Here is an 18648-nt window from a genome sequence, read left to right as displayed (position 1 = left end):
CACATTTCCCCATAAGAAATGAAAGTGAATGCAAACCCAAAACAAATCATTCAAAGCCACTGAAGACAACTGTTCTGATGTGGCTTTAAAAAATTCCATTCTTAAGGCAGGCAAAATGGTTTGGGGGTGGGGAAGATGGGATGAGGAATGTTTCAGATCAAGGAAATATCTTCCAGAAACGGTTCTAGAAAGGTGGGAATATTGTGGCCCATTTAAATGAGGCCAGTGTATGGATGACGAAGAGAGGCTGAGAAAGCATGAAGTATATGTGTGGCTGGAGAGGTAGGTGGGAGACGGATCAGATGTTACGGGTTGATTTGCAACCCCCAGCCTCAAATTCATATGTTAAGTCCTAACCTCCAGTCCCTCTGAATGTGACCTTATTTGTAAAATCATTGCAGATGTGATTAGTTAAGATGAGGTCATATTGGAGTAGGGTGGGCCCCTAATCCAATATGACAGGTGTCCTTATAAAAAAGGGAAAATTTGGACACAGAGACATGCATAGAAGGAAGATGATGTGAAGAAATACAGCAAGACATTAGCCATCTGAGAGCTAAGGAGAGAGGCCTGTAACAGATCCTTCCCGTGCAGCCCTCAGAAGGAACCAACCTACCAACACCTTCATTTCAGACTTGTGGCTTCCAGGACTGGGAGCAAATAAATTTCTGTTGTCTAAAAACAAACAAAACAAAACAATTCCTTCTTCCTATTTCCCAAATTGGGTTCCATGATAAATGAAAAGGTGTTTTGAAACAACAAGGTCTTACTGTATAGCACAGGGAACTATATTCAATATTCTATGATAAACCATAATGGAAAAGAATTTTTAAAAGAATGTGTGTATATGTATAACTGAATCACTTTGCTGTACAACAGAAATTAACAGAACATTAGATGGTAAATCAACTATACTTCAATTAAAAAAAAAAGAAAGATAAAAGGGGTTTTGTTTTGGAGCGGTATATAGAGATGGTCCATACTCAAGGGAGTGGGAAATAGGATCAAACGAAACTACGCAGAGGTCACCATCAGAGGACTTTAATGCTTATTACTATTATGGACTTCCAGAATGCAGATACATTTCCCAAACTAGTGATCAGCCCCCTTTTCCCTCCCCCACTGAACACTATTAGCATTCCTGGGACACAGGGCAGCATCTAGGGCCCAGAGCCGTGGCCTCCCCTCCTCCTGCCCTCAGGTGTCTCCTCTGCTCCACAGAGGATGCCCTGTTCCCAGCGTGCTGCTAGAGGCAGCTTTTCACGCTGTGCAGCAAAGGTGTCATTGTGCTGAAGGAGGTGCTTGGCGTCTTGCCTCCGATGGCGGGTGTTAGGAACCTGCTGAAGAGATTGCCATTGGCAGCTGCTTGGGTCTCTTAACTTGGAAAGCTGAAGATTCCCTTTTCTTTCCCAAGTCTGAAAGGTGTTTTTTTTTTTTTTTTTTGGTGGTGGGCGGGGAGATGTCCATTTTAAGCTGTATACATCAGATGCAATAAGATATAATACTTAACCCCTTAATACTTAAAGGCAGGAAACACAATCTCAATCATTTTATAAATCTAAATTCATATTTTTATCTACTACAAGGAACAAAACAACTTTGGGCTCCCGATGGGAAACAGGTTGTTGCTACTGGATTCGCCCAAATCTGCTGATTTCGTGTTGACTTTGATATGGACTCAATTAAGTCCATATTAGCCAGGCCCTTGAGGCAGCAAAAGAATGAACAGTTTATACTTTCTGAGATTCTTGAGCTATACTAGCACGAAAACCTGAATTTAAAAATCCTATCCCATTGCCTATGCTCTTAGCCATATCTTTGCTCCCTCTGGGCAGTAAGGGGGTGAGAGGAAGGGCGTGGGCACTGGAACAGACCCAAGTCCTTGCTCCCCGCTTCTCAGCTGCCTGAACTAGGCATCTCCACTTCCCAGAGCTTCAAGAAGCTGGAGACAGGAGCTTTTTCAAAAGGTTGTGCTGAGACTCAGAAGCAGCTCAATGAATAGGAGCTTCCTTCCCCACCAATCTCACATGAGGTTCCTACAGAGAGCCTTTTACAGAAAAGGCACACTAGATTTTGACATTTTGCTATTTTTCTCAGCTTTCCTTAGATGTGGATGATGAGCTTCCTTTCTAAGGAAAGGCATATCTCGCTCAGAGATAAATGAGTTTGCACCCATCCGGGGCCTCCCAGCTTATGATGCAGCTTCCTGGGGAAACTCCACGGTAGGAACCACAGGTGTCATGTAACAGTCCCATCTTCCTTTGCAAAACTCACTGTCTACATTCCACTTGATGCTCCTGGGAGGAAGTTTCAGGGTTTCATTGATCTTCTCCAGGACAGTCTGCAGCTTTTGCTTCTGGGCAATCTCTGACTGGGTGACCTCAGCGACGTTCAGCTTCTCACTCTCAAGTTTCTCTAGGGTGACAAGGGAACAGAGAACAGCTGTTACTTTTGCCACAGACAGACCTAACCCACGCACTCACACATTCACTCACTCACTCACCATATTGAGCACTTAGTATGTGAGGGACGCTGCTCTCCTCTCCTCGTCTGGTGGTGGCACTGGTGGTGCCAGTATGTATTGTGAAAACCTTGTGATTGTGCCTTGAATCCCCAAATTATAAGATCCCAGGATCATAGAAGGAGGGCATTTAACCCAGCTTGTCATATTTGAGCTCTTTTTCCTCATTCTGAGGTTTTCCCTCTTCTTTTCACCTCTGTCTTCTTCTCCAAAGACATTCCTGTGCCCTGACTGGAAAGCCTTCCGTGCTTGTCTGGGCAGTGGTCAAGTCCTTATCCAGGGTGTTTTGAACACTCCTGTAGTACAATATGTGTCCTGTTGAATCATATTTATGTTTTAAGAACCTTCTTTCCTTTTAAACCCACCTGGAAGGTAACTAATTTGATGTGTCCTATTTCACTAATTCTAATGCACACAACTTTTCACATTTTAACATCCCTGAAATCAGGCTGTGTCTTAAAATTGATGGCATCCTACAACTACCGACAGCCAGGTGGAAGGTATAAGAGTTATCACTGCTTCCATGTGTGTGAACTTGGTCATAGCTCTTCATAGTGTGGTCACTTCCATGTCTCAAAAAGCCTACAAGATGCTGTACAGCAGAAATTAACACAACACTGTAAATCAACTATACTTCAATAAAATAAAATTTAAAAGAGCCTATAAGAGCAATTTCAAAAAGTAGAACATAAAAATTCTAAGCAATAAGAAAGCATTGGGTAATAGTTTACTTGAAGTACTTATTTCTCTTTGAGTGGTACTTATACTGGTATGTTTTAAAATCAATGGTTCTGGATTGGTTCAAGATGGCAGAGAAGAAGGACATGCACTCACTCCTTCTTGAGAGAGCACTGGAATCACAACTAACTACTGAAAAATCATTGACAGGAAGACACTGGACCTCACCAAAAAAATACCCCACATCCAAAGACAAAGGAGAAGCCACAGTGAGATGGTAGGAGGGGTGCAATCACAATAAAATCAAATCCCATAACCGCTGGGTGGGTGACTCACAAACTGGAGAACAATTATACCACAGAAGTCCACCCACTGGAGTGAAGGTTCTGAGCCCCACGTCAAGCTTCCCAACCTGGGGGTCCAGCAATGGGAGGAGGCATTCCCAGAGAACCAGACTTTGAAGGCTAGTGGGATTTGATTGCAGGACTTCGACAAGACTGGGGGAAACAGAGACTCCACTCTTGGAGGGCACACACAAAGTAGTGTGTGCATCAGGACCCAGGGGAAGGAGCAGTGACCCCATAGGAGACTGAACCAGACCTACCTGCTAGTGTTGGAGGGTCTCCTGCAGAGGCGGGGGGTGGCTGTGGCTCACCATGGGGACAAGGACACTGGCAGCAGAAGTTCTGGGAAGTACTCCTTGGCATTAGCCTGCCAGGGGTCCGCCATTAGCCCCACCGAAGAGCCTATAGGCTCTAGTGCTGGGTCGCCTCAGGCCAAACAACCAACAGGGAGGGAACTCAGCCCCACCCATCAGCAAAAAAGCAGATTAAAGTTTTACTGAGCTCTGCCCACCAGAGCAACACCCAGCTCTACCCACCACCAGTCCCTTCCATCAGGAAGCTTGCACAAGCCTCTTAGATAGCCTCATGAGCAGAGGGCAGACAGCAGAAGCAAGAAGAACTACAATCCTGCAGCCTGTGGAACGAAAACCACATTTGCAGAAAGACAGACAAAATGAAAATGCAGAGGACTATGTACCAGATGAAGGAACAAGATAAAACCCCATAAAAACAACTACATGAAGTGGCGATAGGCAACCTTTCAAAAAAAGAATCCAAAATAATAATAGTGAAGATGATCCAGGACCTTGGAAAAAGAATGGAGGCAAAGATCGAGAAGATGCAAAAAATGTTTAACAAAGACCTGGAAGAATTGAAGAACAAACACCTAGAATAATTAAAGAACAAACAAACAGAGATGAACAATACAATAACTGAAATGAAAAATACACTAGAAGGAATCAATAGCAGAATAACTGAGGCAGAAGAATGGATAAGTGACCTGGAAGAAAGAATGGTGGAATTCACTGTCATGGAACAGAATAAAGAACAAAGAGTGAAAAGGAATGAGGACAGTCAGTCTAAGAGACCTCTGGGACAACATTCAATGCACCAACATTCACATTATAGGGGTGTCAGAAGGAGAAGAGAGAGAGAAAGGACCAGAGAAAATATTTGAAGAGATTATAGTCGAAAATTTCCCTAACATGGGAAAGGAAATAGCCACTCAAGTCCAGGAAGTGCAGAGAACCAGGCAGGATAAACCCAAGGAGAAACACGCCAAGACACACAGTAATCAAATTGGCAAAGATTAAAGACAAAGAAAAATTATTAAAAGCAACAAGGGAAAAATGACAAATAACATAGAAGGGAACTCCCATAAGGTTAACAGCTGATTTCTTAGCAGAAACTCTACAAGCCACAAGGGAGAGGCACAATATATTTAAAGTGATGAAAGGGAAGAACCCACAACCAAGATTACTCTACCCGGCAAGGATCTCATTCAGATTCGAAGGAGAAATCAAAAGCTTTACACACAAGCAAAAGCTAAAAGAATTCAGCACCACCAAACCAGCTCTACAACAAATGCTAAAGGAACTTCTCTAAGTGGGAAACACAAGAGAAGAAAAAGACCAACAAAAACTCAAAACAATTAAGAAAATGGTAATAGGAACATACATATCAATAATTACATTAAATGTGAATGGATTAAATACTCCAACGAAAAGACACAGGCTTGCTGAATGGATACAAAAACAAGACCCACATATATGCTGTCTACAAGAGACCCACTTCAGACCTAGGGACACATACAGGCTGAAAGTGAGGGGATGGAAAAAGATATTCCATGCAAATGGAAATCAAAAGAAAGCTGGAGTAGCAATACTCATATCAGATAAAATAGACTTTAAAATAAGGAATGTTACAAGAGACAAGGAAGGACACTACATAATGATCAAGGGATCAATCCAAGAAGAAGATGTAACAATTATAAATATATATGCACCCAACACAGGAGCACCTCAATACATAAGGCAAATGCTAACAGCCATAAAAGAGGAAATTGACAGTAGCACAATAATAGTGGGGGGCTTTAACACCTCACTTACACCAATGGACAGATCACCCAGACAGAAAATTAATAATGAAACACAAGCTTTAAATGACACAATAGACCAGATAGATTTAATTGATATTTATAGGACATTCCATCTGAAAACAGCAGATTACACTTTCTTCTCAAGTGCACATGAAACATTCTCCAGGATAGATCACATCTTGGGTCACAAATCAAGCCTCAGTAAATTTAAGAAAACTGAAATCATATCAAGCATCTTTTCCGACCACAACACTATGAGATTAGAAATAAATTACAGTGAAAAAAACGTAAAAAACCACAAACCCATGGAGGCTAAACAATATGTTACTAAATAACCAAGAGATCACTGGAGAAATCAAAGAGGAAATCAAAAAATACCTAGAGACAAATGACAATGAAAACATGATGATCCAAAACCTGTGGGATATAGCAAAAGCAGTTCTAAGAGGGAAGTTTATAGCAATACAATCCTACCTCAGGAAACAAGAAAAACTTCAAATAAACAATCTAAACTTACACCTAAAGGAACTAGAGAATAAAGAACAAACAAAACCCAAAGTTAGTAGAAGGAAAGAAATCATAAAGATCAGAGCAGAAATAAATGAAATGGAAACAAAGAAAAAATAGCAAAGAGCAATAAAATTACAAGCTGGTTCTTAGAGAAGATAAACAAAATTGATAAACCTTTAGCCAGACTCATCAAGAAAAAGAGGAGGAGGACTCAAATCCATAAAATTAGAAATGAAAAAGGAGAAGTTACAACAGACACTGCAGAAATACAAAGCATCCTAAGAGACTACCACAAGCAACTCTATGCCAATAAAATGGACAACCTGGAAGAAATGGACCAATACTTAGAAAGGTATAACCTTCCAACACTGAACTAGGAAGAACTAGAAAATATGAACAGACCAATCACAAGTAATGAAATTGAAACTGTGATTAAAAATCTTCCAACAAACAAAAGTCCAGGACCAGATGGCTTCACAGGTGAATTCTATCAAACAGCTAGAGAAGAGCTAACACCCATCCTTCTCAAACTCTTCCAAAAAATTGCAGAGGGAGGAACACTCCCAAGCTCATTCTTTGAGGCCACCAACACCCTGGTACCAAAACCAGACAAAGATACTACAAAAGAAGAAAATTACCAACCAATATCACTGATGAATATAGATGCAAGAATCCTCAACAAAATACCAGCAAACAGAATCCAACAGCACATTAAAAGGATCATACACCATGATCAAGTGGGATTTATCCCAGGGATGAAAGGATTCTTCAATATATGCAAATCAATCAATGTGATACACCATATGAACAAATTGAAGAATAAAAACCATATGATCATCTCAAAAGCAAAAGCTTTTTCTGCATCTCTATGTCCAGTTTTCTCCAGAAAGTGGGCATAGAGGGAACCTACCTCAACATAATAAAGCCCATATATGACAAACCCACAGCAAACATCATTCTCAATTGTGAAAAACTGAAAGCATTTCAGGAACAAGACAGGAACAAGAGAAGGATGTCCACTCTAGCCACTATTATTCAACATAGTTTTGAAAGTCCTAGCCACAGCAGTCATAGAAGAAAAAGAAATAAAAGGAATACAAATTGGAAAAGAAGAAGTAAAACTGTCACTGTTTGCAGATGACATGACACTATACATAGAGAATCCTAAAGATGCCACCAGAAAACTACTAGAGCTAGTCAATGAATCTGGTAAAGTTGCAGGATATGAAATTAATGCACAGAAATCTCTTGCATTCCTATACACTAACAACAAAATATCAGAAAGAGAAATTAAGGAAACAATCCCATTCACCACGGCAACAAAAAGAACAAAATACCTAGGAATAAACCTACCTAAGGATGGAAAAGACCTGTACTCAGAAAACTCTAAGACACTGATGAAAGAAATCAAAGACGACACAAACAGATGGAGAAATATACCATGTTCTTGCATTGGAAGAATCAATATTGTGAAAATAACTACACTACCCAAAGCAATCTACAGATTCAATGCAATCCCTATCAAATTACCAATGGCATTTTTTACAGAACTAGAACAAAAAATCTTAAAATTTGTATGGAGACACAAAAGACCCTGAATAGCCAAAGCGGTCTTGAGGGAAAAAAACGGAGCTGGAGGAATCAGGCTCCCTGACTTCAGACTATACTACAAAGCTACACTAATCAAGACAACATGGTACTGGCACAAAAACAGAAATACAGATCAATGGAACAGGATAGAAAGCCCAGAGATAAACCCACGCACCTATGGTCGACTAATCTATGACAAAGGAGGCAAAGATATACAATGGAGAAAAGACAGTCTCTTCAATAAGTGGTGCTGGGAAAACTGGATAGCTACATGTAAAAGAATGAAATTAGAACACTCCCTAACACCATACTCAAAAATAAACTCGAAATGGATTAAAGACCTAAATGTAAGACAGGACACTACAAAACTCTTAGAGGAAAACATAGGAAGAACACTCTTTGACATAAATCACAGCAAGATCTTTTTTGACCCACCTCCTAGAGTCATGAAAATAAAAACAAAAATAAACAAATGGGACCTAATGAAACTTAAAAGCTTTTGCACAGCAAAGGAAACTACAAACAAAACGAAAATACAACCCTCAGAATGGGAGAAAATTTTTGCAAATGAATCAATGGACAAAGGATTAATCTCCAAAATATATAAACAGCTCATGCAGCTCAATATTAAAAAAGCAAACAACCCAATCAAAAAATGGGCAGAAGATCTAAGTATACATTTCTCCAGGAAGACATACAGATGGCCAAGAGGCACATGAAAAGCTGTTCAACATCACTAATTATCAGAGAAATGCAAATCAAAACTACAATGAGGTATCACCTCACACCAGTTAGAATGGACATCATCAGAAAATCTACAAACAACAAATGCTGGAGAGGGTGTGGAGAAAAGGGAACCCTCTTGCACTGTTGGTGGGAATGTAAACTGATACAGCCACTATGGAGAACAGTGTGGAGGTGCTTTAAAAAACTAAAAATAGAATTACCATATGATGCAGCAATCCCACTAGTGGGCATATACCCAGAGAAAAACATAATTCAAAAAGACACATGCACCCCAATGTTCATTGCAGCACTATTTACAATAGCCAGGTCATGAAAGCAACCTAAATGCCCATCGACAGACAAATGGATAAAAAAGATGTGGTACATATATACAATGGAATATTACTCAGCCATAAAAAGGAATGAAATTGTGTCATTTGTAGAGATGTGGATTCACCTAGAGACTGTCATACAGAGCGAAGTAAGTCAGAAAGAGAAAAACAAATATCGTTTATTAACGCATATATGTGGAATCTAGAAAAATGGTACAGATGAACCGGTTTGCAAGGCAGAAATAGAGACACAGATGTAGAAAACAAACGTATGGACACCAAGGGGGGAAAGCGGGGGTGGTGGTGATGGTGGTGCGATGAATTGGGAGATTTGGATTGACATATATACACTAACATGTATAAAATAGATAACTAATAAGAACCTGCTGTATAAAAAAAATAAAATTAAAAAAAAATCAATGCTTCTTGTATGCAATGACATAAGCCCTTAATATTAAAAGGCAAAAAAAAAAGTCTAATCAGTTTTTAGTCTAAATTTATATTTTAATCTTAAAGAACAAGTCTGGATTCCCTAATGAGAAATACGTTGTCTGCTATTGGATTCACCTAATCCACTCTCCACAACTCATTCGAGGATTGATAGAACTGACTCTCTGAAACATGTTTAGAATGTCTTTTCTCCTCATTTTTAAGGGCTGACATACAAACTAATTAAACTTCAACATACATCAATGGTTCCCCGATAGCTTACATTATCTTATTTTTCAGTAGTTTTAGCTTATCCAAGTCAAATGCCCCTTGAGTAATTCTTTGAAGATAAGGTCGCCCACTGGAAAATTTCTGTAGGTTCTGTGGATTTAATAATTCTTTTCAGTAGTATTGATAGGATGATCTCAAGCTATTCTTACCTGTGATGGCCTGAAATGTTATCTTTCTCTTTTCTTTAGTTGCTTGATGCCATCATTCTTTATTTCTAAAGTTCAGGGATTTAACAAGCATATATCTAAATGTCTTTCTCTTGAATGTTAAACCTTTGAAAGAAACTGTGTGCCTTTTCCATTTTCAGGCCATGAATTATTACCTTGGATCCTCTCCTATTGAAGAAATGACAAGTTTTCATATTACACTGCAACTACCAGCGTTTAGTAGAGGTATGCTGGCCATTGGTAGAGGCTGCCCAAGGTACTCAGTTAAGGAAACTTCTGAAGCCTTATCTTGGCTCAGAGGGAAAGACTGCTGCGATATATTAGTGACAACTGTCTTGGGAGTGGGCTGGGTAAGTGGGGAGGGGAGGAGTGGCAGCAATGAGAACCACTTTTTCGCTAGACCTGCTGTATTATATCATTGCCTATGAATTTTCATATTTATAACCTCCTCTGACTTTGGACTACTTAGAGTGAATAGGGTAGGTCTCTGAGTCTGTCTTCTAGGTCAGTCATTTTTCTTGCACTACTGTCCATTTTGTTCTTGTTTTTTAAAAATTGGATTTTACACATTACATGCAACACTCATTGTTTTTGTTTCCATCAATATTTTTAAGTAGTTTATTATAGTAAAATTATAATTCATTTTTCCTAAAATTAAAAAAAAATCTGTTTTTAGCATCTGGCATTTCTTATTCAGGAGAAGAGTTTCTATGGCTTTGCTTTATTTATCTGCATTACTAATATTTTAGAAAATGTAATTCTGCTTTACTTTTTCCACTTTAGTTATTATGCTTTGGATTTGTCTTCTTGCATTTAATTTTTGTTGCTGGGTACATTATTTTAGGCATTGATATTAGTATTATGTGGATTTGAGTAAAAAGACTATCTCAAAGTAACACTTATTAACAGTTTTAGGTGTATCTCTTCATGTTCATAATACACAGAAGAATAGAGAGTTCTCTCTCTCTCATTCTCTCTGTTAATAAAAATGAGATTACAGTGTGTATATTTTTCTGCTACTGTTTTTTTTCCCCATTTAAACATATATCGTGAGTATCTTTCCATGTCAATATATATTGATATACCTCATTCTTTTCGTTGTTGTTGTTGGTACTTTTGGACAACCTTCACCCATTTTATCCACCACTCCCCATCCTCTGGCAACCACCAATCTGTTCTCTGTATCTATGAACTCATTTTTGGTTTTGTCTTGTTTAGCTTCAACATATAAGTGAGATCATAAGGTATTTGTCTTTCTCTGTCTGACTTATTTCACTTAGCATAATGCCCTTGAGTTCTATCGTGTTGTTGCAAATGGTAAGATTTCCTTGTTTTTATGGTTAAATAATATTCCATTGTGTGTTTATATATATATATATATATATATATATATATATATATATATATATATATATATATATATATATATATATATATATCTCACATTTTCTTTGTCCGTTCATTCATTTTGGACACTTATGTTGCTTCCGTATCTTGGCTACTGTAAAGCCAAGCCATTGGCTCATGATGCAATGAACATGCGAGTTTCAGTATCTTTTCAAGTTAGTGTTTTCATTTCCTTTGGATAAATACCTAGAAGTAGAATTGCTGGATCATATGGTAGTTCTATTTTTAATTTTTCGAGGAACCTCCGCACTGTTTTCCACAGTGGCTGAACCAATTTACATTCCCACCAACAGTACACAACTGTTCCCCTTTTTCCACATCCTTGCCAACACTTACTTCTTATCTTTCTGATAATAGCCATTCTAACAGGTGTGAGGTGATACCTCGTTGTGGTTTTGATTTCCATTGTCCTTATAATTAATGATGTTGAGCACCTTTTTATGTACCCGTTGGTCATCTGTAGGTCTTCTTTGGAAAAATGTCTATTCAGCTCCTCTGCACATTTTAAAATTGGATTGTTTGCTTTTTTGTTATTGAGTTGTATGAGATCTTTATATATTTTGGATATCAACCCCTTATCAGGTATATGATTTGTAACTATTTTCTATCATTCCACAGGTTGCCTTTTCATTTTGTTGATGTTTTCCTTTGTTGTGCAAAGCTTTTTAGTTTGATGTAGTCCCACTTATTTATTTTTGCTTTTGTTGCCTTGCTTCTGGTGTCAACTCCAAAAAATCATCACCAAGACCTATGTCAAGGAATTAACCGCCTATGTTTTCTTCCAGGAGTTTTATGGTTTCAGGTCTTACATTCAAGTCTTAAATCTATTTTGAGTTAATTTTTGTGTATGGTGTAAGATAGTGGTCCAGTTTCATTCTTTTGCATGTGGCTGTCCAGTTTTCCCAGCACCATTTGTTGAACAGATTGTATATTCTCTTCTCCTTGTTGTAAATTAATTGACCATTTATCCGTGAGTTTATTTCTGGGCTCTCTATTCTGTTCCATTGATCTATGTGTCTATTTTTAATGCCGAAACCATACTATTTTGATTACTATAGCTTTGTCATATAGTCTCAAATCAGAGAATGTGATTCCTACAGCTTTGTTCTTCTTTCTCAAGACTGCTTTGCCTATAAGGGTCTTTTGTGGTTCCATGAAAATTTTAGGACTGTTTGTTCTATACCTGTGAAAAATGCTATTGGGATTTTGATAGGAATTGCATTGAACGTGTAGACTGCTTTGGGTAGAATGGATATTTTAAATAATATTTATTCTTCTAATCCATTAGTATGGAATATCTTTCCATCTATTTGTGTCTTCTTCAGTTTCTTTCATCAGTATCTTATAGTTTTCAGGATACAGGTCTTTTACCTCCTTGGTTAAATTTATTCCTAGGCATTTTATTCTTTTTTGATGTAATTTTACCTGGGATTGTTTTCTTAATTTCTTTCTGATAGTTCATTATTAGTGTATAGAAACAAAACAGATTTTTGTATATTGATTTTGTATCCTGCAACTTCACTGAATTAATTTATTAGTTCTAACAGTTTGTTGGTGGAGTCTTTAGGGTTTTCTATATATAATATCATGTCATTTGCAAACAGTGACAGTTTTACATTTTTCTTTCTGATTTGGATGCCTTTTATTTCTTTTTCTTGCCTAATTGCTCAAACTAGAACTTCTAATACTATGTTGAATAAAAGTCTCTAGAGTGAGCATCCTTGTCTTGTTCCTGATCTTAGAGGAAAAGCTTTCAGCTTTTCACTACTGAGTATGATGTTAGCTGTGGGTTTGTCATATATGGCCTTTATTATGTTGAGGTATGTTCCCTCTATACCCACTTTGAGAGTTTTTATAATAAATGGAGGCTGAATTTTGTCAAATGCTTTTTTTTTTTACATCTATTAAGATATCTTATGATTTTTATCCTTCATTTTGTTATCGTGGTGTATGACATTGATTTGTGGATGCTGAACCATTCTTGTATCCATAAATACATCGCACTTGACCATGTGTACGATCCTTTTAATGTATTGTAGAATTCAGTTTGCTAATATTTTAGCAAATTAAGGGTTCTTGTATCTATGTTCATCAAGGATATTGGCCTGTAATTTTCTTTTCTTATGATGTCCTTGTCTGGTTTTGGTATCAGAATAATTCTGGTCTCATAAAATGAGTTTGGAAGTGTTCCCTCCTCTTTTTTCAAAGGATTGGCATTAATTCTTCTTTAAATGTTTGGTAGCATTCACCAGTGAAGCCATCTGGTCCTGGGCTTTTGTTTGTTGGGGGGTTTTTTGATTACTGATTCAATCTTCCTACAAGTAATCAGTCTGTTCAGATTTTCTGTTTTATCATGATTCAATCTTGGTAGGTTGTAATTTTTAGTAATTTATCCATTTTTTTCTAGGTTTTCTAGGTTTTTGGTGTATAATTACTCAAAATAGTCTCTTACGATCCTTTGTATTTCTCTGGTATCAGTTGTAATGTCTCCTCTTTCATTTCTGATTTTATTTGAGTTCTCCCTTTTTCTTGATGAGTCTAGCTAAAGGTTTGTCAATTTTGTTTATCTTTTACAAGAACCAACTATTAGTTTCATTGATGTTTTCTATTCACTTTTTAGTCTCAATATATGTCTCACTCAAACATATCATGAGTATCTTTCTATGTCAATACATATTGATATAACTCAATCTTTTTTAAAAAAACTGCATTATATATTATAGAACTTATTCAACCATTCCCCTGTAGATATGCAGTCAGGTTATATTACACTTTTCCTCTATTTGTAATAAAGTTGCAGTAAACATCCTGTGTGTGTGTATTTATGTACGTATTACCAACTGATTATTACTGGTTAAAAAAAAATGCTGCTGCCTTACAAATTTTCTTCTTAAATAGTCATCTTACCAAATCCCCTTATTATTGTTTGAGTTTTTAACATTCTCTGGGTATGCAAGTAACATAAGACACAGTTGCCTCTATTTTGTAAGCTTATATCACTTATTTCGATTTTATGACATTTTAAGATGGAAGATTTATTTGAGACCCTCTTCTGCTATTTCTACCCTTCACATTATTTTTTAAATATTCAACTCTCAAAATTTAAGAGATCTACTCAAATATTTCCATAGTTAAATAATAATTTCATTCAGTGTTGCTAAGAATTTAAAGATAATTTAATTTTTAAAGTCTCCTCATTACTTTTTTCTTTTTTGAATTTTATTTATTTTTTATACAGCAGGTTCTTATTAGTTATTCATTTTATACATAATACTGTATATATGTCAATCCCAATCTCCCAATTCATCACACCACCACCCCGCACCCCCACCACTTTCCCCCCTTGGTGTCCATACGTTTGTTCTCTTCATCTGTATCGCAATTTCTGCCCTGCAAACCAGTTCATCTGTACCATTTTTCTAGGTTCCACATATATGCGTTAATAGACGATATTTGTTTTTCTCTTTCTGACTTACTTCACTCTGTATGACAGTCTCTAGATCCATCCATGTCTCTACAAATGACCCAATATCATTCCTTTTTATGGCTGAGTAATATTCTATTGTATATATGTACCACATCTTCTTTATCCATTCGGTCTGTCGATGGGCATTTAGGTTGCTTCCATGTCCTGGCTACTGTAAATAGTGCTGCAATGAACATTGGGGTGCATGTGTCTTTTTGAATTACGGTTTTCTCTGGGTATATGCCCAGTAGTGGGATTGCTGGGTCATAAGGTAATTCTATTTTTAGTTTTTTAAGGAACCTCCATACTGTTCTCCATAGTGGCTGTATCAATTTACATTCCCACCAACAGTGCAAGAGGGTTCCCTTTTCTCCACACCCTCTCCAGCATTTGTTGTTTGTAGATTTTCTGATGATGCCCATTCTAACTGGTGTGAGGTGATACCTCATTGTAGTTTTGATTTGCATTTCTCTAATAATTAGTGATGTTGAGCATCTTTGCATGTGCTTCTTGGCCATCTGTATGTCTTCCTTGGAGAAATGTCTATTTACGTCTTCTGCCCATTTTTGGATTAGGTTGTTTGTTTTTTTAATATTGAGCTTCATGAGCTGTTTATGTATTTTGGAGATTAATCCTTTGTCTGTTGATTCGTCAGCAAAGATTTTCTCTCATTCTGAGGGTTGTCTTTTCTTCTTGTTTGCAGTTTCCCTTGCTGTGCAAAACCTTTTAAGTTTCATTAGGTCCCATTTGTTTATTTTTGGTTTTATTTCCATTAATCTAGGAGGTGGATCAAAAAAGATCTTGCTGTGATTTATGTCAAAGAGTGTTCTTCCTATGTTTTCCTCTAAGAGTTTATAGTGTCCTGTCTTACATTTAGGTCTCTAATCCATTTTGAGTTTATTTTTGTGTATGGTGTTAGGGAGTGTTCTAATTCATTCTTTTACATGTGGCTGTCCAGTTTTCCCAGCACCACTTATTGAAGAGACTGTCTTTTCTCCACTGTATATCTCTGCCTCCTTTGTCATAGATTAGTTGACCATAGGTGCGTGGGTTTATCTCTGGGCTTTCTATCCTGTTCCATTGATCTGTATTTCTGTTTTTGTGCCAGTACCATATTGTCTTGATTACTGTAGCTTTGTAGTATAGTCTGAAGTCAGGGAGTCTGCTTCCTCTAGCTCCATTTTTTTCCCTCAAGACCGCTTTGGCTATTTGGGGTCTTTTGTGTCTCCATACAAATTTTAAGATTTTTTGTTCTAGTTCTGTAAAAAATGTCATTGGTAATTTGATAGGGATTGCATTGAATCTGTAGATTGCTTTGGGTAGTATAGTCATTTTCACAATATTGATTCTTCCAATTCAAGAATATGGTATATCTCTCCATCTGTTTGTATCATCTTTAATTTCTTTCATCAGTGTCTTACAGTTTTCTGCATATAGGTCTTTTGTCTCCCTAGGTAGGTTTATGCCTAGGTATTTTATTCTTTTTGTTGCAATGGTAAATGGGAGGGTTTCCTTAATTTCTCGTTCAGATTTTTCATCATTAGTGTATAGGAATGCAAGAGACTTCTGTGCATTAATTTTGTATCCTGCAACTTTTCCAAATTCATTGATTAGCTCTAGTAGTTTTCTGGTGGCATCTTTAGGATTCTCTATGTATAGTATCATGTCATCTGCAAACAGTGACAGTTTTACTTCTTCTTTTCCAATTTGTATTCCTTTTATTTCTTTTTCTTCTCTGATTGCCATGGCTAGGACTTCCAAAACTATGTTGAATAATAGTGGTGAGAGTGGACATCCTTGTCTTGTTCCTGATCTTAGAGGAAATGCTTTCAGTTTTTCACCATTGAGAGAGATGTTTACTGTGTGTTTGTCATATATGGCCTCTATTATGTTGAGGTAGGTTCCCTCTTTGCCTACATTCTGGAGAGTTTTTATCATAAATGCGTGTTGAGTTTTGTCAAAAGCTTTTTCTGCATCTATTGAGATGATCATATGGTTTTTATTCTTCAATTTGTTCATATGGTGTATCACATTGATTGATTTCGGTATATTGAAGAATCCTTGCATCCCTGGGATAAATCCCACTTGATCATGGTGTATGATCCTTTTAATGTGCTGTTGGATTCTGTTTGCTGGTATTTTGTTGAGGATTTTTGCATCTATATTCATGAGTGATATTGGTCTGTAATTTTCTTTTATTGTAGTACCTTTGTCTGGTTTTGGTACCAGGGTGTTGGTGGCCTCAAAGAATGAGTTTGGGAATGTTCCTTCCTCTGCAATTCTTTGGAAGAGTTTGAGAAGGATGGGTGTTAGCTCTTCTCTAAGTATTTGATAGAATTCACCTGTGAAGCCATCTGGTCCTAGACTTTTGTTTGTTGGAAGATTTTTAATCACAGTTTCAATTTCATTACTTGTGATTGGTCTGTTCATATTTTCTAGTTCTTCCTGGTTCAGTGTTGGAAGGTTATACCTTTCTAAGTATTGGTCCATTTCTGCCAGGTTGTCCATTTTATTGGCATAGTGTTGCTTGTAGTAGTCTCTTAGGATGCTTTGTATTTCTGCAGTGTCCGTTGTAACTTCTCCAATTTCATTTCTAATTTTATTGATTTGAGTCCTCTCCCTCTTTTTCTCGATGAGTCTAGCTAATGGTTTATCAATTTTGTTTATCTTCTCAAAGAACCAGCTTTTAGTTTTATTGATCTTTGCTATTGTTTTCTTTGTTTCTATTTCATTTATTTCAGCTCTGATCTTTATCATTTCTTTCCTTCTGCTAACTTTGGGTTTTGTTTGTTCTTTTTTCTGTAGTTCCTTTAGGTGTAAAGTTAGATTGCTTATTTGACATGTTTGTTGTTTCTTGAGGTAGGATTGTATTGCTATAAAAATCCCTCTTAGAACTGCTTTTGCTGCATCCCTCAGGTTTTGGATCATCATGTTTCCATTGTCATTTGTCTCTAGGTATTTTTTGATTTCTTCTTTGATTTCTTCAGTGATCTCTTGGTTATTTAGTAATGTATTGTTTAGCCGCCATGTGTTTGTGTTTTTTACCTTTTTTTCCCTGTAATTCATTTCTAATCTCATAGCGTTGTGTTCAGAAAAGATGCTTGATATGATTTCAGTTTTCCTAAATTTACTGAGGCTTAACTTGGGACCCAAGATGTGATCTATCCTGGAGAATGTTCCATGCGCGTTCGAGAAGAAAGTGTAGTTTGCTGTTTTTGGATGGACTGTCCTATAAATATCAATTAAATCTATCTGGTCTATTGTGTCATTTAAAGCTTCTGTTTCCTTATTTATTTTCATTTTGGATGATCTGTCCATTGGTGTAAGTAAGGTGTTAAAGCCCCCCACTATTATTGTGTTACTGTCAATTTCCTCTTTTATGGCTGTTAGCAGTTGCCTTATGTATTGAGGTGCTCCTACGTTGGGTGCATATATATTTATAAGTGTTATATCTTCTTCTTGGATTGATCCCTTGATCATTATGTAGTGTCCTTCTTGTCTCTTGTAATAGTCTTTATTTTAAAGTCTATTTTACCTGATGTGAGTATTGCTACTCCAGCTTTCTTTTGATTTCCATTTGCATGGAATATCTTTTTCCATCCCCTCACTTTCAGCCTGTATGTGTCCCTAGGTCTGAAGTGGGTCTCTTGTAGACAGCATATATACGGGTCTTGCTTTTGTATCCATTTGGCGAGCCTGTGTCTTTTGGTGGGCGCATTTAATCCATTCACGTTTAAGGTAAATATTGATATGTATGTTCCTATTACCATTTTCTTAATTGTTTTGGGTTTGTTTTTGCAGGTCTTTTTCTTCTCTTGTGTTTCCCACTTAGAGAAGTCCCTTTAGCATTTGTTGTAGAGCTGGTTTGGTGGTGCTGAATTCTCTTAGCTTTTGCTTGTCTGTAAAGCTTTTGATTTCTCCATCACATATGAATGAAATCCTTGCTGGGTAATCTTGGTTGTAGGTTCTTCCCTTTCATCACTTTAAATATGTCATGCCTCTCCCTTCTGGGTTGTAGAGTTTCTGCTGAGAAATCAGCTGTTAACCTTATGGGAGTTTCCCTTGTATATTATTTGTCATTTTTCCCTT

The 18648-nt window shown here is 37.1% G+C and overlaps 1 protein-coding gene across 1 annotated transcript in view; it reads right to left on the bottom strand.

Annotated features, from left to right (window-relative positions):
• The window catches only part of PARVA (parvin alpha), a 179390-nt gene that overhangs the window by 46598 nt on the left and 114144 nt on the right, over positions 1–18648 (bottom strand). The window contains exon 6 of the mRNA XM_068554593.1: positions 2275–2415. Within this exon, the coding sequence (XP_068410694.1) occupies positions 2275–2415 (141 nt within the window). The remainder of the gene's footprint in view (positions 1–2274; positions 2416–18648) is intronic.

The sequence above is a fragment of the Eschrichtius robustus genome, chromosome 11 (genome assembly GCF_028021215.1).
Source record: "Eschrichtius robustus isolate mEscRob2 chromosome 11, mEscRob2.pri, whole genome shotgun sequence".
Classification (NCBI taxonomy): Eukaryota; Metazoa; Chordata; class Mammalia; order Artiodactyla; family Eschrichtiidae; genus Eschrichtius; species Eschrichtius robustus.
This window is presented reverse-complemented; position numbering and strand designations above follow the sequence as displayed.